General features: G+C 39.5%; 1 protein-coding gene across 1 annotated transcript; it reads right to left on the reverse strand.

Moving 5' to 3' along the window:
* Window positions 1-5,752: 5,752 nt before the first annotated feature.
* Window positions 5,753-17,298, reverse strand: NPY5R (neuropeptide Y receptor Y5). Its single transcript, XM_061164714.1, has 3 exons — window positions 17,091-17,298; window positions 16,826-16,986; window positions 5,753-7,388 (listed from the first exon to the last, which is right to left on the reverse strand). Exon 3 carries the CDS (start codon window positions 7,377-7,379, stop codon window positions 6,039-6,041), a length of 1,341 nt encoding a protein of 446 aa, XP_061020697.1. The 5' UTR covers window positions 7,380-7,388; window positions 16,826-16,986; window positions 17,091-17,298; the 3' UTR covers window positions 5,753-6,038.
* Between the last annotated feature and the right edge of the window lie 9,673 nt (window positions 17,299-26,971).

Genomic DNA, 26,971 nt, shown 5'->3' on the forward strand with positions numbered 1-26,971 from the left:
TGCCATCCAACCGTCTCATCCTCTGTCGTCCCCTTCTCCTCCTGCCATCAATCTTTCCCAACATCAGGGCCTTTTCCAATGAGTCAGTTCTTCACATCGGGTGGCCAAATATCGGAGTTTCAACTTCAACTGGGATCTCGCTCCTATTATCTTGACATTTTTAAAGGCAAACTTCTTTTCTAAAATTATCAAACCATCCTTTACTGGCATTAAATTAACCAGCTTTGGATCATTCATCTTTCTTTAGTTGTCATATAATGGCCTCATGTTAATCTAGAGGTATGAATTTCTTATAGCAATCCTGTACCCACAAAAAAAAAAAAAAAGCTAATTTCATGGCTGCAGTCACTGTCTGTAGTGATTTTGGAGCCCAAGAAAATAAAACCTGTCAGTGCTTCCACTTTTTTCCTATTTGTAATGAAGTGATGGGACATGATGCCATGATTTTAGTCCTATGATGTAGTCTACCAGCAAGGACCATCAAAGACTGCTGACTAACAGTCAGAAGTGGGAAGAGACAAGGAGAATTCACAACTTTCACTGGAACAGGCACATTGATTTCACATTTTTAGTCTTCAGAACTGTCAGACAATAAGTTTCTGCTGTTTTAGGACACCCAGCTTGTGGTACTTTATTAAGACATACTAGGAAATGAATACATCTATCTATATATTATATCATTACTATATAATTCACCTTTTATTGTTCATATTGCTTACTAATGATCTATATCAATCCACTGGTTCTCCCTCCCTCCTCACCAGAAGGCAAACATCAGACCAGAAGGGATCTTTCTCATTGCTGTATCCCAAATACCTAAAAGAGGTCTTGGTAGACAGCAGGTATTCCATAAATATCTGAATAGAATCATCCTCATATATGTTTCTTCATCATTTAACAATTTTAGATGCTCTTTGTGCATTTACCTTTGGGCTTTTGCTCTTGGGGCTTCCCTGGTGGCTCAGACAGTAAAGTGTCTGCCTCCAATGCAAGACACCTGGGTTCAATCCTGGATTGTGAAGATCCACTAGAGAAGGAAATGGCAACCCTCTCCAGTACTCTTGCCTGGAAAATTCCATGGATGGAGGAACCTGGTAGACTACAGTCCATGGGATCACAAAGAGTTGCACATGACTGAGCAACTTCACTTGTGCATTCCTCAGCTTTTTTTTTTTTTTTTCCCATTTAGTGCTTTATTATCCACAATAATGGGCAACAGATCTAGCAGGAAAATTTAAATAACCATTAAAATTTAATTTATCATATTTTTCTTAATTGAATAATTTAAAATTATTGTTAAAATTTAGTGAGGGTGATGTTTCTAATTTCATCTCCATTTATTTTAGCCATGTTTTCTTTGTGGAGGTGTTAAAAAAGAGGCAATCAAGTCAAACACCAGGAGAGAAAAGGAAGAAAAGATAACCAACTCTTGAGCAATTGAGAGTAGACTGAACAAAAATTGTTTATCTCACTAAGCAACTCTCCATGGAGGGAATTATTATTCATAATGCCTTCTAAAACCATTAATCCTCCCCTTAATGACTTCTATCTACCAATCCATTCAAACTTCTCAACTTTCAATTATTAAGAACATTCAGTCATTTCTGGTTAGGGAAGATAAATGGCTTCCTTAGAGTTCAATAGTTTAAGAGCTTCAATAGATTAAGATTAAATTAGTTAATCCTGTTTAACTAAACTCATCTATTAGGAACCATAAAATCTGTGGTTTGACTGATTATTGTACATTTGCTAAATAAGTTACTCTAACAGGATAAACCCACTCTTATGGCACAAAGTGAAGACGAACTAAAGAGTCTCTTGATGAAAGTGAATGAGGAAAATGAAAAGGTTGGCTTAAAACTCAACATTCAGAAAACCAAGACCACGGCATCTGGTCCCATCACTTCATGGCAAATAGATGGGGAAACAGTGGAAACAGTGATAGACTTTATTTTGGGGGGCTCCAAAATCACTGCAGATGGTGACTGCAGCCATGAAATTAAAAAATGCTTGCTCCTTGGAAGAAAAGTTATGACCAACCTAGAAAGCTTATTAAAAAGCAGAGACAGTGCCAACAAAGGTCCGTCTAGTCAAAGCTATGGTTTTTCCAGTAGTCATGTATGGATGTTAGAGTTGGACTATAAAGCAAGCTGTGAGCTGGAGAATTGATGTTTTTGAATTGTGGTGTTGGAGAAGATGTTTGAGAGTCCCTTGGACTGCAAGGAGATCCAACCAGTCCATCCTAAAGGAAATCAGTCCTGAATATTCATTGGAAGGACTGATGTTGAAGCTGAAACTCCAGTACTTTGGCCACCTAATGTGAAAAACTGACTCATTGGAAAAGACACTGATGCTGGGAAAGATTGAAGGTGGGAGGAGAAGGGGACGACAGAGGATGAGATGGCTGGATGGCATCACCGACTCAATGGACATGAGTTTGAGTAAATTCCAGGAGTTGGTGATGGACAGGGAGGCCTGGTGTGCTGCAGTCCATAGGGTCGCAAAGTAGGACATGACTGAGTGACTGAACTGAACTGAACAGGATAAAATGCTTTCCTATGTTTTTATGTTTGTCCTTATCAGTGAATTTTCCCCCTTTGGACACTAATGTTAAATTGATTGCCCTAATGAAAGTGAAAATAGCTATTTCTTTTAAATAAGAGGGCAGTCTTAAACTGAGACTTTTTTGTTTTGGGTCTGGGGTGACAGTACAGTCTTGAATTTAGGCATTTAAAAGGAAAAGTGTTTATTTTTTTTAATTTTTTAAAGATTTTTTTTTAACGGCCATTTAAAAAATCTTTATTGAATATGTTACAATATTGCCTTCATTTTCTTGGCTTTTTTTTGGTCACAAGGCATGTGGGATCTGAGGCTAGTGGTTGAACTCATACTCCCTCACTAGGAGGCAAAGTCTGCACCACTGGACCAATAGGGAAGTCCTGCGGGAAATATTTTAAATCACAAAAGCTTTCTTTTCCAAAAACAAACCTTGATATTCTGTACATAGTTTCACCACAAGCCCCAGAGCACAGAAAAATGAAGATTTTGTTAACAAGGGACATTCTTAGTAGCCAGAAAGAAGCAGAAGACTGTACAATAAGAAGAAGGAGGAAAGAGAAAAGAAAAGTGAACCAAAGTTTTCTCTGCTATCATGTCAAAATTTAGGACAATCATATAACCCCAGAAAGATCAGAGGGAAGCTGAAAGGAGAGGGGCTTGTACCTAGTTTTGTGCTAGAAAACCTAGAAAGGAACTGAAAAGCAGATGTCTTTTGTCGCAACATGAGATGACATAACAGTGTGGATGGGGTGGCTTGTAGTGATTGACAGAGAATGCCCTGGGAACCCCAAGCTGCCTTGTTTCTAGGTGAGCTATGTGAGTGGTACATTCAGCATCATAGTAATCCAAGTCCATGCCCCAACCACTAATGCTGAAGAAGCTGAAGTGGAATGGCTCTGTGAAGACCTAAAATTCCATCTAGAACTAACACCAAAAATAGGTGTCCTTTTCATTATAGGGGACTGTAATGCAAAAGGAGGAAGTCAAGAAGTATCTGGAGGAACAGGCAGGTTTGGCCTTATGGAACAAATGAAGCAGGGCAAAGGCTAACAGAGTTTTGCCAAGAGAATGCTCTGTTCATAATATACATCCTCTTCCAACAACACAAGAGATAGCTCTACACATGGACATCACCAGAGGTCAATATTGAAATCAGATTGATTATATTCTTTGCAGCTGAAGATGGAGAAACTCTAAACAGTCACGAAGAACAAGACTGGAAGCTGACTGTGGCTCAGATCATGAACTCCTCATTGCAAAATTCAGATTTAAATTGAAGAAAGTAGGGAAAACCACTAGGAAGCATTACTACAAACAAGAGTAGTGGAGGTAATGGAATTCCAGCTGAGTTATTTAAAATCCTAAATTGTGATACTATTGAAATGCTACACTCAATATGCCAGCAAATTTGGAAAAACTCAGCAGTGGCCACAGGACTACAAAAGGTCAGTTTTCATTCCAACCCCCAAAGAAGGGCAATACTAAGGAATGTTCAAACTACAGCACAACTGTGCTCATTTCACATGCTAGCAAGGTAATCCTTCAAGCTATGCTATAACAGTACATGAACTGAGAACTTCCAGATGTACAAATTGGACTTAGTAAAAGCAGAGAAGCCAGAAATCAAATTGCCAACATCAGCTGGATCACAGAAAAGGCAAGAAAAATCCAGAGAAGCATTCTCTTTTGCTTCATTGACTATGTTAAAGCCTTTGACTGTGTGGATCACAACTGTGGAAAATTCTTAAAGAGATGGGAATATCAGACCACCTTACCTGCCTCCTGAGAAACCTGTATGCAGGTCAAAAAAGCAACAGTTAGAAATATCAATAACCTCAGATAAGCAGATGATACCACCTTAGTGGCAGAAAGTAAAGAGGAACCTAAAGAGCTTCCTGATAGTGATAGATAAAAGTGAAAAAGCTGACTTAAAGCCCAACATTCAAAAAACTATGATCATGGCATCAGTCCCATCACTTCATGGCAAATAGATGGGGAAACAACGGAAACATTGTCAGACTTCATTTTCCTGGGCTCCAAAATCACTGCAGATGGTGACTGCAGCCCTGAAATTAAAAGATGGTTGCTCTTTGGAAGAAAAACTGTGACAAACCTAGACAGGGGATTAAAAAGCAGACATTACTTTGCTGACAAAGGTCCATATAGTCAAAGCTACGGTTTTTGCAGCGGTCATATACACAAGTGAGAGTTGACCCATACAGAAGGCTGAGTATTAAAGAATTGATGCTTTCAAACTGTGGTGCTGGAGAAGCTTCTTGAGAGTCCCTTGGACAGCAGGAGTTCTAACCAGTCAACCCTAAAGGAAATCAATCCTGAATATTCATTGGAAGGACTGACGCTGAAGCTGAACCATCAATACTTTGGACAACTGATACAAAAAGTCGACTCACTGGAAAAATGCAAACCAAGCCCTACTCTTTCCCTGATGCTGGGAAAGATTGAGGGCAGGTGGAGAAGGGGTCAACAGAGGATGAGATGGTTGGATGGCATCATCGACTCAATGGACATGAGTTTGAGCAAACTCCAGGAGGTGGTGAAAGACAGGTATGCCTGGCATGCAGCAGTCTATTGGGTTGCAAAGAGCTGGACACGACTTAGTGACTGAACAACAGCTAGGATAGTGAGAAATAAATTGATAACTTGAGCAATCATCAGTGATAGGAAATAAATATTTTCCTGTCGAGGTTCCAAAACTGTACCCACTGTTGGCAATTAAATTTATGACTTAGGCCTATATCCAAGGGGGAATTCCTTAGTGACTTAGTGGTAAAGAATCCACCTGCCAATGCAGGAGATGGGGTTCCATCCATGGGTCGGGAAGGTCCCCTGGAGAATGAAATAGCAACCCATTCAGTATTCTTGTGTGGGAAATCCCATGGACAGAGGAGCATGTGGTCTCAAAGAGTCAGAGATGACTTAGTGACTAAACAAGAACAACAACATATATCTGTCATTTAGTTATGGTTTGTTGGGCATACTAAAACTTTTCTGTATTTTCAGAAGTAAAATATTAAGAAATCTGTGAAGTAAAAATTAAGACTAATAAATATTCCTCATATTTGAAATTAAATGTCTGAGGAAAAATAAGATTTTTTTTTTTTTACCTAAAATTTTGAACAAAAAGCTACAATTTTTTTGTATGGTTAAATACAATTTTTATTTTAAGCAAGAACTAACGATTCATTGGTTTACAGACAAGCTGAAATGGAAGGTAATATAAATACTCTTTAAAATGAAATTACAGACTGGATTGACAATGACTTTATACAACTAAATGAATTTATCTTATATAACACATTAAAATTATCTTCTATATATTATGAACTGACATCCAAATCCACAGCTCTTATACATAAACTCCACATGTTAACAAAGTTTGCTGATTATAAATACATAGTTACTATGAATGTATTTTAGGTGATCACCACATTTTTTTTCTCCTTAGTAAACACTGAGAATTATGACATATGCAGACAGTGTATAAGAGACCTTAAGTCAGCTTTGATCCCATTATTAAGAAATCCATACAGAATTGGATTAAGACAACAGGACATCATGCCTAGCAAGTGACATATGCAATACACCAACTTGAAATGTCTGTTTGAAATCAGGTTATCATTAAAATCGGTCACCACGTGGAAAAGGTGTAGAGGCATCCAGCTCACCGCAAACACTAGTATCAAGATAGTCAGTCTGTAGAAAACACTTCGAGATCTCTTTTTTATTCTCATGATAGACTGGTTTACTCTCATCTCATGAACATCTGAGTTTTCTTCCGGTTTCACCTCAAAGCAGGTGGGCACCCCTGGTATGAACTTACTGGATGAAGGGAGCGGACTCTTCCTGGGGCCTGCGTGCTCCGGAAGCCTTCCGGGGCGGTTCTCCAGAGGTGGCCTAGCTGGGGCAGGCAGCACACAGGCTGTCTTCTTGCTGTACCGCCTTCTGTGCTTCCTGATGAAGGAGTAGCTCCACTTCTGGCTGCTGGGGAGCTTCACTTGGGGCCCACTCTTTTGGGAAGGATGGAGAGTTAAGTTGATCATCTCTTTCTCTTCCAGTTGGTTTTCTTTGTTGGACAATCCACAGCTTATACTCCTGCAGACACTAGTATGACTTACAGTTAGACAAACTAAGGGCAGAATATACTGAACAAGCAATAAAGAGATAGTGAAAGCAATTCGGTATGCATCAGATGGCCATGACTCGACACATAGATACCTGTTGCTCAGCAATGCGGAGCCAAAGGTCTCCTGAAGTTCCACGAGGCTGTGAAACACTGGGAGAGGTGAACACATGGCAAAACCCAGTGTCCAGACAGTGGCAATCAGGAAATAGCCATGGTTAGGCGTTAAATGATTAGATACAGGATGTTTTATCATGTGATACCTGACAATGGCGATGGATATTAAAATTAAAGTGGAAACCAGAACCGTCACACATTGAAGGAAAGGCATAATGTGACACATGACCCTGCCAAACATCCACTGATCCAGCAAGACCGAGGTCAGTGTGAAAGGTGAGCAAAACAGCACAACCAAGATATCGGAGAAGGCCAGGTTCCCTATGAGGAAGTTGACTGTAGTCTTCTGATTTCGTTTCCTCATGAGAGCCATCAAAATAAGTAGATTCCCCATAAAACCAAGAAGACTTACAAGTGTATAGAGTCCAATCAAAAAATACTGCAAGTCATCAACACTGCTTTTATAGTCATCCCAGACTGGGAAATCAGAATTCCGAATGGAAGCAGTATTGTTCTCACCAGCAAATGTCTTGTTATAATAATCCTTGAGCTCTGAATCCATATTATACTCCTGCTTGGAATAGAAAGACACTAGTTAGGAATTAAAAAAAAAATCACAACTATAAATTAATCCATTGAGAAGGAAACAAATTTTACCATTTTCTCCTGTTAATTTACTAAGAAAGGTTAGTGAAGTCTTCACCTGGCACCAAATATAGTGCAAATATCAGCCATAACAATTATAGTAGGTTTAAATCTGTCATCATCATTTCTATGATGTGCTGACTCATGTTAAAACAGTAGACCAAAAAATAAAAAAAAATAAAAAAAGTAGGCCTTTTTTTTTCACTTATGTAGGAAAAATGTAAGGGAAGGAAAAGGAAAATGTGGATAAGAACTTCAGGATATCTAGTTATGATAGCTAATTAATATTTTTCTCTAGTAGAGATACATGTTGTAGTCATATCTTAAACATTTCTTTCTATCCTACATCAATCAAGCTCAAACTTAAAAGTAACCTGCCTTAAACTATTCTTTGTTCTATTCAAATGGATATAATCTCCTTTGAATCCCCACATATGTCTGTTTAGAGTCTGATACTATATGACACAATTTGCTTTGCACTGCAAGTATAATAAAAACTAGTTTATCTTATTTATGTATAAGCAATGGGGAAGCAGAACTGTCCTTTACTCACTGTGATATCGACCATAAAACATGGCACAGTAACTTCATCATGGCACTGTTAAGTAAATATATATGGGAAAATGAAAAGTTCAAACCAGAATAATATCCCAAATATATCAAGTTCATAAAATCTTCAGATTTGAGCTTCTAAAGTGTAGATACACTATCTTAGGACCTACATGTACAGAGTAGGCACTCAATAAATGTTTATCACATGATACTGTTGACTATGTGAACACAATCTTGACAGCAAAATCATCCTGTGATCAATTCTCAGTTCTCTGAGACCTGCAGATTATCATGAATTAAACCACTGATCAGCTAGCTGCTGGTATTTTTAAAAACAAAATTTACTTGCTTATTTTTACTTTAAAAATTGAAAATAGATTTCAACCTTAAAAAGATTGAATAACCTCATTTTGTTTAAGGAAGATATTATAGCATAAAGAAGTGATACTAATATAACATCACATAAATTTTGTCACCTCAAGGATATTAATAATATTAATACTACAATGATATTACTCATTTACTGTTACATATTACAGATTTGACATTATTGTCTATGAAGTACACAATTGCCTATAATATATCAAGAAGAGGCAAAAGGAAAACCTTCTCCCCTTTAAAAAAGCAAGCACTTCCCATTTTTTTCTAAACAAGAATATCTTATAGAATACTCAGGATAGCAACAGTTCATTAATTCTGATGAGTATACCTTGTAACAGAGATCCCGATGTAGATAGATATAGATAGATGGATATATATTATATGGATATATATGGAGATACATGCCAGGAGAAATATCAATAACCTCAGATATGAAGATGACACCACCCTTATGGCAGAAAATGAAGAGGAACTAAAAAGCCTCTTGATGAGAGTGAAGGAGGAGAGTGAAAAAGTTGGCTTAAAGCTCAACATTCAGAAAACTAAGATCATGGCATCTGGTCCCTTCATTTCATGGGAAATAGATGGGGAAACAGTGGAAACAGTGTCAGACTTTATTTTGGAGGGCTCCAAAATCACTGCAGATGGTGACTGCAGCCATGAAATTAAAAGACACTTATTCCTTGGAAGGAAAGTCATGACCAACCTAGATAATAAATTGAAAAGCAGAGACTACTTTGCCAACAAAGGTCCATCTAGTCAAGGCTATGGTTTTTCCAGTGGTCATATGTGGATGTGAGAGTTGGACTGTGAAGAAAGCTGAGCGCCAAAAAATTGATCCTTTTGAACTGTGGTGTTGGAGAAGACTCTTGAGAGTCCCTTGAACTGCAAGGAGATCCAACCAGTCCATCCTAAAGGAGATCAGTCCTGGGTGTTCATTGGAAGGACCATTGCTGCAGCTGAAACTCGAATACCTTGGCCACCTCATGCGAAGAATTGACTCATTGGAAAAAACCCTAATGCTGGGAAGGATTAGAGAAAGGAGGAGGAGGGGATGACAGAGGATTAGATGGCATCACCGGCTGGATGGACATGAGTTTGGGTGGACTCCAGGAGGTGGTGACGGACAGGGAGGCCTGCTGCGATTCATGGGGTCGCAAAGAGTCAGACACGACTGAGCGATTGAACTGAACTGAACTGAACTGATCTTAAAAAATCAGTGTATGTTTATTAATCTATTTCTAGATCTATAGTTGGGTAATTATGTTTAAAACTATAAAATACATACATATTTAAATTAATAGTAAACAATTATCTTCTATTTATAAGGGATATATAGATCCTGGGCCAGTAAATTTCCAAAGGACAAATCTTATTGTGCACATACCTTTGTCATAAATAACTTTTCAAGTAAACATACAGAAATTTTCAAATAGCATGATATAAGCGTTGTTGTACTATGAGAAATTTAAAAGTTTTTTTCACAACTTCTATAACAGATTCTATATTATTAAATTTCTGAAGGTCAATTGCATTCCTTTAAAGATGTGTGAAAGTCACTCAGTCATGTCTGACTCTTTGTCCATGGAATTCTCCAGGCCAGAAAACTGGAGTGGGTAGTCTTCCGTCCTCCAGGATGTCTTCCCAACCCAGGGATCAAGCCCAGGTCTCCCACATTGCAGGCAGATCCTTCACCAGCTGAGCCATCAGGGAAGCCCCTTTTAATGATAAATGAATTCAAATGTTCAGGATCTTATTCATTTATTCTTAGGTGTTAATCAATAATTTATGCTGATATTGTCTCAAGTTGAAAAAGATAACTGGTAGGTACGAGAGTGACTCACCAGGCTTCCTGAATCATCCCACTCATCATATTCCCAGTCAATGGCCTTCCTGCTGCTCCCCTGGACAGGTCCATGAGCTTCTAATCAATGAGCCTTCCTGCCTCATTTCCTGAGCTCCAGTGACCCCCTGGCTCCGTCTGGCTTCTTCACCATCCTATTTACACTCACAGTCTCTACCGGCTGCTTGTTACTATGAATCCTTTATACTCAGCTATTCGTCTCTGGATTCACTTTTTGAAAACAGTCCTTTTTAGCTGTGCATCAGTAGCTACTGATTGTCCCCCCTTCGACCAAGGCAAGGACAGAAGAGAAACTGGACAGTATACTCTACAATGGCTTTGTGTTTCTAGGGGCATGTAATTGTAGGATAAAACATCTTGAGAGTAACAATGACTATCCAACATTTGAAGTAAGAGGAGAAGAAGCACTACTGGTAATAACAGAAGAATGTGGTGTGAGTCTAAAATTCAGAGTGCCTCCAGTGATGGTCAGTTCTCTCTGTGCCACTCTGATGGAGAAAAGGGGAAATGTCTCAATTATTTTCATGATTTTAATGATGCTTAATAGAGTATGTTGTACATAGTAGATGCTAAATAAATATGTTACTTAATCAATTTACAAAAGTAGTTTAATTTTCTCAGCTTTAAAATAACAGAAATGAGTCATCCTGGGAATATGGGCAAATTTAGCATAGAGTATGACTATATGTGTATATTTGTGTGTGTGTGTGTGCTTAGTCATGTCCGACTCTTTGCAACCCAGTGGACTGTAAACTGCCAGACTCCCCTGTCCGTGGAATTTTCCAGGCAAGAATACAGGAGCGGGTTGCCATTTTCTCTTCCACAGAATCTTCCTGCCTCAGGGATGGAACCTGGGTCTCCTGCCTTGCAGGCAGATTCTTTACCATCTGAGCCATGGTTCTAGTATATGTGTATATGTAAACATACATACATACATATATGTATATATGTAAAAACATGTTGTATATATACAATGTATACAATAATATATATCTATTCATGTATTGAATATATGCAGATATATTAATATATATTCATACATTGAATATTGAATGCCCATTTATCATATATATTTACTATTCAATGTATGAAAATATAGAATATTGAATATATATGCATATATGTATGTATGTCTATTTACATATATACATAAATCAGAACTACTGAAATTAGACAAGGTTTCAAAACGTCCCAAAATGAAATGAAGAGTACCTACATAGACAATTGTGATAATTTACCACGTTTCAACTTTAAATTATGATCAGGCCTCATTATAAAATGAGTGCTTCACTTTATTTCACTTACAGTGTGTTTTTACAAATTAAAGGTTTGTGGCAACCCTGCCTAGAGCGAGTGTATCAGCACCATTTTCCCAACAGCACACGCTTACTTTGTGTCTTTGTGTCACATTTGGTGATTCTCTCGATATTTTGAATTTTTCATGATTATTTGTTACGTTGATCTGTGATTGGTGACTGTTGATGTACTATTGTAATTGTTTTGGGACACCATGAACTGTATCCATATAAGATAACGACTTAATCCACACATATTGTGTCTGTTTTAACTGTTCCATTATCTGTTCCCCCACCTCTCTCCCTCTCCGCAGGCCTCCCTTTTCTCTGACACAACAATATTGAAATTAGGCCAATTGCTAATTCTACAATGGCCTCTAAGCATTCAAGAGTTTCAAGTCTTTCACTTTAAATCTAAAGCTAGAAACCATGAAGCTTAGTATACAAGGCATGCCAAAGGCCCAGATAGGCTGAGAGCTAGGCTTCTTATGCCAAATAGTTAGCCAACTTGTGAATGCAAAGGAGTTCTTGAAGGAAATTAAAAGTGCTACTCCAGTTAATACAGGAATGGTTAGTAAAGAAACTGCCTTATTGTAGATACAGAGGAAGCTTTAACAGATAAAAGATCAAACAAATGACATTCCCTTAAACCAAACCCTAATCCAGACCAATGCTCTAACTCTCTTCAATTCTGTCAAGGCTAAGAGAGCTGAGGAAGCTGCAGAAGAGTCTAAAGCTAGCAGAGATTGTTTCATGAGGTTTAAGAAAAGAAACCTTCTCTATAACCTCAAAGTGCAAGGGGAAGCATCAAGTACTGATGTAGAAGCTGCAGCAAGTAACCTGGAAGATCTAGCTCATATAAATAATGAAGGTGGTTGCACTTAACAGTTTTTCAATGTAGACAAAACAGTCTTATATTGGAAGAAGATGCCCTCTGGGACTTCCATAGCTAGAGAGGACAAGTCAGTACCTGGCTCCAAAGCTTCAAAGGACAGACTGACTCTCTTGTTAAGGGCTAATGCTCTAGTGACTTTAAATTGAGCCAATGCATGTCTATTATTCAGAGAATATTGGAGCCCTTAAGAATTCTGCTCAGTCTACTCTGTCTGTGCTTAATAAATGGAACAATAAAACATGTCTATTGACAGCATGGCCTACCAAATTTTATAAGCCTGCTGTTGAGATCTACTGCTCAGGAAAAAAAAAAAAGTTCCTATCAAAATATCACTGCACATTGACAATACAACTGGTGACCCAAAAGGCTGATGAGATGTAAGAGAATTCATGTTGTTTCCTTGCCTGCTAACATGACATCCATTCTGCAGCCCACGGATCAGAGTAATTTCAACTTTCATGTCATTACTTAAGATAGAGAATTTTGTAAAGCTATAACTGCCATAGATAATGATTCCTCTGATGAATTTGGGCAAAATCAATTGAAAAACTTCTAGAAGGTATTCACCATTCTAGATACCATTAAGAATATTTGTGATTTATGAGAAGAGTTGACATGTCAATATGAACAGGAGTTGGGAATAAGTTGATTTCAACCATCACGATGACTATGAGGAGTCAAGACTTCAGTGAAGGAGGTAACTGCAAATGTGGTGGAAATAGAAAGCAGAGCCTAAAGAACTAACTGAATTGTTATAATCTCATGATAAAACTTTAAGGGGTGAGGAGTTGCTTCTTATGGATGAGCAAAGAAAGTGGTTTCTCGAAATGGAATCTTCTCCCAGTGAAAATGCTGTGAAGATTGTTGAAATGACAACAAAGGATTTAGAATATGACATAAATTTGGTTGATAAAACAGCAGGAGGGCTTGAGAGGACTGACTCCAACTTTGAAAGGAGTTCTACTGCAGGCAAAATACTATTAAACAGCATTGTTTGCTACAGAGAAATCACTCCTAAAAGATACAATTAATGGGACAAATTTTATTGTGCCTTACTTTAAAAAATTGCCACAGTCACCCCAACCTTCTGCAACCATCACTCCCCTGATCAGTCAGCAGCCACCAACACTGAGGTAAGACCCTTTACAGCAAAAAGTCTATGACTCACTGAAAGCTCAGATGATAGCATTTTTTTAAGCAATAATGGATTTTTAATTAAGGCATGTACATTGTTTTGGGGCTCCCCAGATGATGCTAGTGGTAAAGACTTGCCTGCCAATATATGAGACATAATAAGAGACACTGGGTTCAGAAGATCCCCTGGAGAAGGGCATGGCAACTCAGTCCAGTATTCTCTGTCCATGGGATTCTATCCATGGAAGTCTCCATGAGGCCCTTGGGATTCTGTTCATGGGATTCTCCATGGGGTTTAGAGAATCCCATGGACAGACAAGCCTGGTAGGCTATAGTCCATAGCCTTGCAAAGAGTCGGACACAACTGAAGCTATCTAGCATGCATGCACGCACATTATTTTATTAGATAAAATATTATTGCATGCTTAATAGACTACAGTGCAAATGTAAGTTTTATATACACTGGAAAATGAAACACTCATGTGACTTGCTTTGTTGTTATGGTCTGGAACCAAGTCTGCTATATGTCTGAGGTCTGCCCCAAAATATCTTCATTGATAAAGGCTATCGTATAAGAACACAAAACTGAAAAGGTAAAAAATAGTTACAACATTTTTACTTAAATGAAAAAGAAGTACATCAGGTTGTACAGTTGGTGGCTGGTACAATTCTATTATAATATATGCACATAAATATTGAACTCATTAAGGAAAAAACCAATGTCTCATAATTAATCAGACGAAAGAAATGTCATCCTGAATATTCACTGGACATGACAAGACTGAAGGCAACACTTCTATCATTCTCTAAAAGACACTAATTTACACGTAATTTAAAAGGGAAGCCTTTTTTGTTAATGAATAGCTAAGAAAGATCAGTTGTTCCTTTATTCATTCAGCTAGCATTTATTGAACATCTAATATGCTAGGTGCTTTGCTAGGCTCTGGCAGAAGAAAGATAACTTATACAAGGTATGATGTGGAGAATATTCTGAGAGATTAATTAAAGATCTCTGATGAGTTGTTGGGAGAAGGCAATGGCAACCCTCTCCAGTACTCTTGCCTGGAAAATCCCATGGGCGGAGGAGCCTGGTAGGCTGCAGTCCATGGGATCGCGAAGAGTCGGACACGACTGAAGCGACTTAGCAGCAGCAGTAGCAGATGAGTTGTTGCAGACTACAATTGTCTCATACACGAAAGACCCTCCATGAATGATGAATAAATGAAAGAAAGGCATTCTCCTGATGCCTTTGTATCACTACAGCTTGAACACTTGTATTTCTGGGGAATCCTATGACTATTTGTAGTTACTGATAGATTAAATTATCTTTTTTCCCTTATGCTTTCTCTCACCACACATTCATTCACACTAGACACTAAAGGAACCTGATGCAAATTTTTTTCTTGGATGGATAACTTCTCACAACTAAATAGTGGATATTGCAAATGAGAGATGGGGGCAAAGAGGGAATGTCAAACTGTTTCTTTCAAAGTGTCTCCTTGTAGTCTGGGAACATTTTGAACATCAGGAAAATTCTGTCTAATAAGATTCAAGTCTTCCGTTTCTTTACTTGAAAAATTTATAGTATAGGAATAACTTTAAAATGAAAGGTGAAAAAAACATAGAGGGTTTCTTTCATTAAATTCACTCCCTAATTTCTCTTTTTTCCTGAAAAGCACAATAAACAAGCCTATAATGGAAATGGAAATCTCTTTAATAACGATCTGCTTTTCAACAAGTGTTGTAATGAATGTTGTACAATTTTATGCAGCATAAATGTTTTACAGATAATAAAAATAATATTAAATGTGAACTTCTCTTCATCTTAGATCACTAGAGAAATTATGAAATAAAGAATGTTTTTAAAATGAAATATTATTTTAGAAGACATCTGATATTGACTGTGTGAAACCTTTTGTGGTGTCTAATTTTTGTTCACTCTTTTATACCTGGTTTTAACCCCCCTCCTCCGCTCAGAATTCCCAGGCTGAAACATCAAACTTTTATCCTCAGAGTAACAAGTGAAAGAAACAGAAGTTCCTGGTCTAACTGTGGTGACTTTTTTTAAAAAGCAGTATCTTGTAAAGACACTGCAATTTTGTTATATTGTAATTGTTTATAAAAATTGATCTATATGTGACACCAACACAAATGGAATCTTGCGAATAGACTTTCAATATTTTAATAGATAGTTCTTAAAAAGAATGGGAGGAGCTGCATGGAACTCAGAGGACATAGAAGGACTGAGCTTATACATTTAAATAAGGTTGCTTTGCTGTGATCTTTTCCTGCCTTATGGAAATACACATCTTTCTTCTCAAAAAGGTTACTAATCACACAAAAGAATAAAATACGTGCAATTTTTTCCCCTCTAGCAATGATAAAATATCACCTATTGCCTACTTTGCTGTGATCCTGGGACAACGGCTATATTTCACGTTCTCAAATATCCCCATGATCTACTTTTAAAGCCAGAATCTGGTAAAATGTGAATTGCAAAGAAATACTGTTCCTCTCAGCTGATAAAGACGCAGGCACGAGCCACCCTCTCCCCCCATTTCTAACATCAGAGTTTCTTTTCTCTTGAGAAATCTGAAATTTAAAATTGCATCTGGGAGGCAAATTTTCGCTGAGGGCGCCTTCGGTGATTTCCACGGTCTCCCAGCAAGTCTCTGGGCTTCCATCCAACAGGGCAGTTCGGTCCCTTTAAAAGATAACTGAAAGGTCCGCAAGCTCCGGGATGAATTCCCAGCCTCGGAATTCGGGGCACTGGGTTGAGTTGGGATACCTGCCCCCGGAATGCAGACCCGGGCGCGCCGCTGCGGGGTCCCGGGCGTCAGCGCCCGGGGCCCCCGCCTGGAGCCCTCCGGCAGCCCAGCCCCGAATTTGCCGGGCTTCCCCGGGCTCGCTCTCCCCCGAGCCGCGTCCTCCCTGCACCCTTGCCGGCGGGACCCTAGACACGCTCTTCCCGCTCAGCTCTGCTCACCCACGCCCCGGCCACCGGACTCGCACGGAACCGCCGCAGAATCCTCCCCTCTCCCTCCGCGCCCCAGAGGCGCTCGCTCCCAGCTCGGACCCCTGATCGCAACCCCGGCCCTACGGGCACCTCGGGGCGCCTCGGCTCCCGGGATCGCGGCCGTTCCCGCTCTCAGCGGCGGCAGGACTGGGGACGCCAGAGGAAGCGACCGCTCCCGCCGAGCTCCCCGGCCCTGCTCCCCGAACCCGCTCGGGGCGCCCCCTACCTTCGGATCGGCGGGGGAGAGGAGGCACCCCTGGGCACCCGGTCTCCGGGGTAGGGCCAGCCAAGGCCGTGCAGGGAGGTGGGGCTCGGGGCGGCCGTGGGCGCGGCAGCACCGTAGCTCGGGCTCCCCGGGAACTCTTCAAGGCCCAGGTTTTCTCCTTGCTAGAAAACAGAAAAATAATAAAAACCCAGAGCAAGCAGAGCGCCGGTCTTTCTCGCACCTTCCAGAGTCAGGCGGGGAGGTGTCCGGGCGGGGGTCGCCTAACCTTCGCGGGCGCGGGGTTGCGGAGGCACCGGGCGGAGCAGGGCCGGCTTCTTCCCGGCGCGGCGCGGGCGAAGCGTGGGCGCCAGGCGGGGAGGCTGCCGCCGAACCCTCGCTTCCACGGGCTGCGCCTGGCAGCTACAGACGACGGGGAGGGAAAGAGTTGTCACAGGTTAAAAAGACCAGACAAACGAAACTTGTCCTCCGTGTCTGCTCAACGTGATTTCCGTTCTCAAGATGTTCAAATCTGTATCCATCCAGTAGGTTTGCCTTATTTTTGGTTATCAGTTGTTAGGAGCCTGTGGTTTCTCTGTGTGAGAGGGTGTGTGGGTGTGTGTGTGGGTGTGTGTGTGGGTGTGTGTGGGGGTGTGAGTGTGTGTGTGAGAGAGAGAGAGAGAGAGATTAGGGATGAACCGGTAATAAACCCTTGTGTTCCTGTCCTTTGAAGTAAAAGTCATTTTGTTTAGGCTACCAGGTCTCCTCTGAGTCTCTAAAGGCTGCTTCAGAGCTAATAATTACGAATGTGAAGATGTAGAAATAAAGAATAGCTGTTGGACTGGGGAATTGGCAACAATTTATTTATTTATTTTTTAACAATTTAGAATAAATGGACCACATGGTGGAATCACTAGGTCCCTGAAAGATACAGACAAAAGGCTGGCCCATTCCTAGGTTGTTTTTATAGGAAGCAGATCCCCACCAGATGAAAATTTATGACCATAAGAATATAGACGCTGGACTGCTTGAAACCAGAAGGTTGATGATGCTTGAAACTTAATATTGATGGTAACCAATTAAAAAATTATGCATAAGCTGTTCACTCACCCAGCAGAACTCCCTCTCACACTGCTTTTAAACCCCCCTCCCTGAAAGCCATCTAGAGTTTGATTTTGAGCTTCCCATTCTCCTTGCCTGGCACCTGCAATGAACACTGCCCGTTCCTTCACCACAACCTCGTGTCAGTGGACTGGCGTCACTTGCGAGGGTGAGCAGAACCAAGTTTTCTCTGTAACAGGGAGAGGGTCACATGCCTTTGACCACAGTTAGGTCTGAGAAGGGGTGTGTTACTGCACACTTCAAAACTGAAAGCTACTGTGTCCCAGTCACAGTACCCCATGTCTAGCGATGAGTGCAATCCCGTGGGAACGGCACTCTGAACTGGAGAGGACTGTATCCCTTGGGAACAATGTTGCTTGTAAATCTAATTTCTGGGGACAGTAAATATTAGTTATTACCCCAGAAGTCAGAGGAAAAAATTCCTGTGCCCCTTTTCTGCTGACTTTTAGTATGTGATACCCAGGGGACCTGTACAGACTGTTGTTGCAGCAGCCAGAGCCATCCAAGAGCTCAAGTATATACACGTCCTATTTCATTTGTGACTGTTTTCACACAACAGGCATTCTGAGAACACCCGTAGGCCTGTGTGGTGGGTGAAAGGAAAGATGAAATTGTCAAGAAGTTATGCCTGGGGAGAAAAGGAAGGTTGGTTCTTAGACTTCCTTAACTCCAGCATCTGTCTACACAGTATAGTGCCATAGCTGCCATATAAATTTCTGCCCTTCTATCCCCTGTACAGTTACAACACATGCCTACTTCTGGGGCACGTGGGCTTTAAAACAACTTCCAAAAGAGGCCCCTTATGACTATTGTCTCGGAGGGGGGACTGTTTCCCCTCTCACTTTTGGAGTCCTTGTGGCTGGACTAATGATAAAATGGACACAAGGTGGATTAACAGGAGAAAAAGAAGCATATTTTAATTCATTTGCATGTTGCATGGAGAACTCGTAGAAATGAGACCTCAAAAGTGGCTAAAGCAGGCAGCTTTTACGCTTTTTAGACAAACAATAAATTTGTGAGAAATTGACAGGACAAGGGAGTTTAGGCTTTGGGTGCTTAATTAGTAAGCCATAAATAGAGTTTGTGCTTGGAGTAGTAAATACAAGAAATAAGGTGGTTTACTTATACAGGCCTCTCTGCCCAAATTTCTCACCTCTGGTTATAGAGGTGCCCGCCACAGGGAGAGAGAGGACCTGTCACAGGTGAGATTTATTTCTTGCTTCTAGAGAGACAGAAAGAAGAGTCAGTGTCTCTCTCACACTGGTCATTTTTTTTTAAAGAATTTTTTTTGATGAGAACCATTTTTAGAGTCTATTGAATCTGTTATAATATTGCTTCTGTTTTACATTTTGGTTTTTTGACCAGGAGTTGTGCAGGATCCTAGCTCCCTGACCAGGGATCAAACCTGCACTCCCCTTAACCACTGGACCACCAGAGAAAGTCCCACATCAGTCATTCAAGTAACTTTAATCAGAGATAACAAGCATGCCATCTTGACATATTTTGAGGTGGCCCACCATAAGCCCTAACACTATCTTCTGAAAACAAATACATTTTGTCTATGCAATAAGCTTGTGCATGTTAAAAAGAAAATGGTATTTTGTTCTTTCCACAAATTTTGGTTTTTTTCTTTTGATGATATGAACCTTTAGGTTGGAAGTAATTATTAGAGTAAAAATAAAAGGGCAGCATGTCTTTGAGATGCAGATTGTGTTTAAGCCACCATTTCTGTTCTCACCACACGCACAAACATGCAAGCCTCAAAAAGAGAGTCAGAATTTCTTATTTAAATACATATTTGCCATACATCACTAGAAATCTTTTCTTTTGAAGAAATCATCAATTTGTAAAATTTCAACAATATGTTACATAAAGAAGAAAATATGAAGATAGCTGTGTTTTTATTTTCAAATTTCCCAGGAAGGATTCAAGATGAATCATTCTAATTCTGTAGAGTATAATAGTGTAATTTTGTTTCTGTTTGATAGAGTGTTATTCAAACAGAGAAGGTATCAATACTACCCCTGGGAATAGACATAGTAATGCCCACCTCTGTTCTATGTATTTTTCCCACTCACCATTTGGAAAATGCTCATTTGGGAAATTAAGTTGGGTTTTATGTGTGTTACAAAATTAAACTGGCCATTTTCCAGTTCTCATGGTTCTTTATCAGTTATGGAAAGAAGCATATCTGTAAAGGTAAAAGTTAAAATTGCTCGGGAACTCCTAAGACAAATTATTGAATAATAAAACACTCCAGACAATGCCTGGGGTAACTTTTCTCTGAGGAACATCTGTTGTTTTTTATCAAAGTTATTGCTGCTTTTTAATAACAACTACCATTTGTGGAGACTTGTTACTGAAGTGCTTTGATATAATCTCAAATGACATGTGATCTCAAACATTAGTTATAGTGGAAGTAAATAAATGAAAGAAAATATTATTTTAGTTGTATTTTTTTCTCTGAGAATTTTTGTTATATTCATTAAGGGTAAATGTTTCTTTGTCCACTGTTTCTATCATGATAAATTTAAATCTTTGATTCTTAAAAGGTATGGAAAGGGCCATTTCTGTGTGTTAAAAATGTTTTTATGATGCTTGCTGATGCATTGATTTCTTTGGAATCATAGTAGATTGTCATGTAATCAATATTCAGGACTTAAGATAAGGAACTAACTTGTACTTGTGAAATACATGTAATTTAACTAACGAAGACTAGTTTTTTAAAAGTTACTCCAAAGTATTTGCAAGCCTAGAGTCATTTTTCTCAGGGAATTCAATTACAACTTTGACATGCTAAGAGGAAACTATAAACATTTCATAGTCTTCTGATGAGCACTATGCTACGTAAGCATAACTCTATCTTTCTTTTTGATGCCCTAATAATTAAAGCACTAAATATAAATCAGTGACTGATGCCAGTTTTTTTCTTAAAGTAATTTTTCATGTTAGAAACACGTACATACTTACATGTGACACACATTCATATAGTTATATAATCACCTATGTATTTGTATACTCATTTGTCAAAATACCTGGATTGTAGCTAGGTTTACAATTTAATTATGTGGCTTGAAACATACAATTTTATCTTTTTAGTCTTTACTTTTTTTGTCTGTAAAACAAAATATTTTGACTAGCAGATCTGGAATTCCCTTTCCTTAGGCAGGAAGTTAGCTAAGAGCAAGGCGAGGTGCCCCTTCAGCTAAAGATCCAATAGCCACCTAACCCCACCCCCACCGAGCAATTTACTACTCCTGCCCCTAAGATACCCCCATCAGTACTCCAAAATAGTCAGGAAGCTGGAAAAATTCCCCACAGGCCTTCTGGCAGGACTTTCCCTACTCCGGGACATGCCCACCCTTCACACTATCATATGCTAAAGTAACCTTCGGTGGCCATTGGATTTATTAACTGCTGATAAATATTCCATGAATATATACATCTAGTTATAACAGGCTGAGTTATGGAAGGACATGCTGCAGTAGAGCATCTTGTTAGATACCCTGCAGCTGTCAATCAAGACTGGCAATGAACAACTCCCCGGATTAAGCAAACGGCCATTGCCTTTAAATCTCTGTACCCCAGCTCTGCAGGGCCACTGCCTCCCTTGACGAGACCCACCTCGCTCTTGAGGTGTTCTTCTGTTCTTTCTTTCCTTATTGTCAATAAACTTTCTTGCAACAGGTAAGAACTTTGGTTTTTTGCTTCCTTACAGAGAACCAAAGCCCATGGAGGAGGTTTCCACTAACACTTTGAGCCCTGAATACCTATGCCATTAACAAGCACACATTACAAATATATGAGCAGAAAAATAGCTTTTTTGGATCTGCAGAAAAATTTGATGGTCATAAACATTACTTGTTTCGCCTTTATATTGGGTAAGGGGGAAGAAAAAGAAGAAAGAAATATTGTTGATAAAATTTCCTATTATTTTTGTACCTTCTCTATCCTACAACTGGCAATAACTCTATAGTAAAATTTAATTTATTCTTAAAAGTTGTGGTGTTTCTTAAAGCAAAGTATTCTATGTCTAATTCATTATTTAAGACTTTTATTACAAAAAATATAAAAAATGAGAACATGGATTCCTTTAGAGACAAAATATTCTATCAAGAAAATTCACAAATAGGTCATATATTCTTCCCTTTTGTAGGTTAAAACCCCTCACAAAAAGTGTTGATAAATATCACTTCAATATTATTTTAAGATAAATTTCCATTTCTTAGTGAATTTTCATGGCTAAAATATTAAATCTAGTTTTAAGTCTAAATATAGCTTTGTTATATTTAAGTGGAAATGAAAAGGAAATAGTTTATTTATTTATTTTTGGTATGTCAGTTTATTTTTAAGTCTTTAAAAAGGATGTTTAGAGAATGGTTCAAAGCATAAGCTCAGAATCAAAAGTGGATATGGTTGAACGATCTTCAAAAATGGATCTGTTACCATCTTCTTACTTTTATGCTCATGGATAATCCAGCTTTTAAAAGTATATTATTCAGCAAGTAGAAAAAAGTATGAGACATTTTTGTTACTAGACATTATATTCATTTTCAAAGCCAGCGAGGTCCATTACTCAAGTCTACACTGCATGGGGAAAGCAGAATTAAACATTTAGGAAAATCAAACAGTATAAGAAGAATCAAGAAGAGTCTAGTAATCATATGTAAAAAATGTATACATGTGTGGTTCATATGTATAAAAATGATAATAGCATCATAAGTACAAATGCTAAACATATTTTTTAATGTTTGAGATGAATAAATAGACTTGATTTGTGATCTTCATAATTTATATAGTCCTATCTACTTCTCATTCTTCAATCCCTCAACAAAACTGTTTTCAGTATCATATGATACACCAGATATTATTCTAGACTCTAAGTTTTAAGAAGTGAAAAATAAAAAAGAGTTACTGCCTTCCAGAGATTACAGTATAGCTGTAGATCCATGGAATATATAACTGTCTGCAATATATTGTGTTTGAAATAAACTCAGAGTGCAGTAGGAATAAAAATAGGAATATAAATACAAATTCAGCCCAAGGGGGGAATCTGTAGAGATGGGAGATAGATCTAGGAGAGGGCTTTGTAGTTGAGAAGATACTTGAACTGAAGTTGAAAGAATTGGTGCAAGTTAAACCAGCAGATTCATGGGGTCGCAAAGAGTGGGACACGACTGAGCAACTGAACTGAACTGAATCGAACTGAAACCAGCAGAGGGAGGGGATGGGCAAGTAGGGAGTAGGGGAGAAAACAAAGGTGATAAACAGTGACAGTCAGAGACCTGAAGACAGCTCCGTTCAACCAAAGTTTGGGGAGGGGGCAGAAGATCACACTGAAAGTGTTTGTTCGAAAGAATACTGTTTGCACTTTTCTTGAAGGATCTGGAGAGCAACTAGATGATTTCAGCTGAGAAGTTTTATCACTGAACTGCTGTGACAGAAGCTGGTGGCAGAAGGACCATTCAGTAGAGAATTAACTAGAGCTTGATGGATATAAAAGAACACATTTGAGACATATCATGCTGTGAAATCAACAGCAATGTGTGACCAGTTGCCAACTGACCCATTGCGTTTGAGTCCAGTTGAATTTGAGTGTGTGTAAGAAAGGGAAACGCCGGGGATGACCCTCAGGTTCTGGCTTGAGGGGCCGAGATGATGGCACGGGTTTGGATCATGTCCACCAGCTGTGCAGCACGTCTGCCAAGGAGACCTGGGAGAGGTCTGCACTTCGCATGGAGTACAGGAGAGCCATATTGATGGCAGAGGGTATGACTATGCTTCAATGTGAAAAAATATAGATGAAGAGCTCTGTTAAATGTGGGAATTTCAGAGCTGGTCAGGGAGGAGACAGCAGCAGGGAAAGCATGGCACACAAGTTTTATTTGGCTGGTCTTGAGCAGGCTTGCATGACAAGGAAGTTTCTCTCAGCAAGACACCTCCCAGGGATAGCAGCATAGACTACCACTCAGAAGGAGGATGGCACAAGGAGATCCCCAGGGAGAAGAAGAAAGTAGAGAGTGGTTTAGAGACATTTAGAAAATGCCACTCACCAGCAAGATGGGGAGACTTGGGTCAGAAAGCTCTGAAGGGCAGCATCAGATGAGTGTGTTTCATCACTGCAGGATTGTCATTCATGGTTAGCAGATGTTGAGTGCAGTTTCTCAGAGCATATAAAGTAGGTAGGCTCTAAATAGCTAAAAATATATTTATTTGGACTCTATTAAAATAATTAGATGTGGGAGAATTTGAGATTGGTGCAGTCTGGCATTGCTGTCTTTGTCTGCTGTGAAGAAGTAAACAGTATGGGGACGATTTTAGGCTAATACTCAGGGGCCATCACTGGCTCATTGATATAACAGGATCCTAGGGAGAGAGACACCTAAGGAGATGGAGATGCAAATCCTGGGGAAGAAGGCTGACAAAAAGCAAGTAAGGAAAGAGAACCACATGAAGTGTAGTTAGTAAAGTCAAAGGAGAATGAAAGTTCAGGAAAGGATGGTCAAATGAGACAAATGCATCATAAAGTCTGAATTCGATCCCTTAGTGTAGTCATTGGTGACACAGGCAAAAGTAAGTTCCAGCGGGCCACTTGAGGCACAGTGAGAAGACTGGAGCGAAAGGCTTCATTCCTGGAGGAGTGGCGGAGACAGACAAGGCAGCTAGAGAATCTCTGACAAGGGCGGACAAGGGCGAGGAGTTGTCTTTGTTTTAAGCATTGAGTCAAGAAAAGTGAGTTGATGAACAAACTGGTGTTTTTGGTTATGCTACTGTTGTGTAACAAGCTTTTCAGAACTTAATAGGAAAACAACAACTCATGGGATCTATGCTCATGAATTAAGTCAGTCAGCATTCTCATCAGGAGAGGACATCAGCGATAACTTGTCTGTGACATGGTATTTGGGGCATCATCTGGGAAAATTCAGTGGGTTTGTATGATTTAATGCCTGGAGTCTGGATCAGCTAGGCTGGCCAACCCACTGCCAAAATGAGGGATGTGAAAGAAAATAAATACCCTATGGTAAACAGCATTATTTCCTTCTTTTTATGACTGAATAATATTGCCACCACATCTTTTTTATCCATTCTTCTGTCAATGGACATTTAGATTGCTTTTATGTCTTGGCTATTGTAAATGGTGCTGCAATGAACATTGGGGTGCATGTATCTTTTTATATTAAGATTTTCTCCAGATACATGCCCAGGAATGAGACTGCAGGATCATCTGGTAACTCTATTTTTACAACATGGATGGACCTAGAGATGATTATACTAGGTGAAGAAAGTCAAACAGAGAAATCTGATGATACCACTTATATATGAATCTTAAAATTTATGCAGATGAATTTATTTACAAATCAGAAATAGACTCACAGAAATAGAAAGTATATTTATGGTTACCAAAGGGGAAAGAGGAGGTAGGGACAAATTAGGAGTTTGAGATTAACATATACACACTACTTGATGTAAAATAGATAATCAACAAGGATCTACCATATAGAACAAGGAACTATACTCAATGTTTTGTAATAACCTGTAATGAAAAGAAGCTCTCTCTATGACTCTTTGCGACCCCATGGACTGTAGCCCGCCAGGCTCCTCTGTCCATGGGATTTCCCAAGTAAGAATACTGGAGTGGGTTGCCATTTCCTTCTCCAGGCGATCTTCCTGACCCAGGGATTGAACCTGTGTCTCCTACCTCTCCTGCACTGGCAGGCAGGTTCTTTACCACTAGTGCCACCTGGGAAGCCCTTATAAGGAAAATAATCTCTTTCTCTCTATATATACACACATACATATAATTGAGGGCTTCCCTGACAGCTCAGTTGGTAAAGAATCCACCTGAAACACAGGAGATCCCAGTTTGATTCCTGGGTCGGGATGATCCACTGGAGAGGGGATAGGTTACCCACTCTAGTATTCTTGGGCTTCGCTTGGGGCTCAGCTGGTAAAGAATCTGCCTGTAATGTGGGAGACCTGGGTTTGATCCCTGGGTTGAGACGATCCCCTGAAGAAGGGAAGGCTACCCACTCCAGTATCCTGGCCTGGAGAAGTATAATCCATGGGAGCGCAAAGAGTCAGACATGACTGAGTGACTTTCACTTTCCTTTCTCCAACATATAACTGAATTACTTTGCTGTACACCTTAAACTAACACAACATTGTAAATCAACTCTACTTCAATTAAAAAAAAAAATTCCCTACTGGCTTTTACTCCCTTCAGAAAGAAGGCGGAGTCCACTGAGGCTGAGGGTATGAGGTAGGAGGCTGGAGGAGAGGGGTGATGAATTGAAATAGCTTCTAAGAGGAGAGGAATTGGGAGTCCCCAAGGCTGAGAATTTCTGAATATCATTTAAGGCTCAACTGAGATTTTGAACTTGTTGCAATACTCTGCACAGTTGAGTTATTTCCTGCAATATACAATACTAGTGGAAAGTGGTAGCTATGCAATTTCCTAGGGTAAGAAGTGTTGGGTTATACCACAGACCATACTTGGATATAAATCTTGTTCTAAATTTATTGATATGTGTACCTGAGGAAAGAAAAGCTATAGCTAGACCTGAACAAAGGGGTGAATAAGGAATAGTTACCCTAGCAAAGTGATGCCCGGGAACATTTCATACCATCTCTGTGCCCATTTGTCATATTATTTAAATGCATATAAATGAATCTTTCTCCTATTTTGGGGAAAAACTGCCCAATCTCAAGATGGGAATTAGCTTTACTTCATGGGGCCAAGTCTGATCTTCTGATGTAATATGTTGAGAAGGGGTCTAATGCCAAGCCTGAGGTTTCAGGAGTGGGGTGGGGTGCAGTGGGGTGGGTCGGGATGAACAGAGACCTTTGTCATGGACAATGGAAGGTCAGTGGTGGTGGTCATCCTAGCCCTTCTCTCTAGCTATACCTACTCCTGTTTGAAAGGAGATAGGAAGGGAGTGGTAGCAATTACAATAAAAAGTGATAGTAGTACAGTGACAAAGCTCTTTTCATTATACCATGCAATACATACATAGCATTACACTTTTGTAAAATAACATTACACATTTG

Source organism: Dama dama, chromosome 17 (genome assembly GCF_033118175.1).
Source record: "Dama dama isolate Ldn47 chromosome 17, ASM3311817v1, whole genome shotgun sequence".
In the NCBI taxonomy this organism is placed as follows: Eukaryota; Metazoa; Chordata; class Mammalia; order Artiodactyla; family Cervidae; genus Dama; species Dama dama.

Excerpts from the sequence above, each read along its gene's own strand:
- NPY5R (XM_061164714.1), bottom strand. The coding sequence starts at position 7,379 with ATGGATTCAGAGCTCAAGGATTATTATAACAAGACATTTGCTGGTGAG.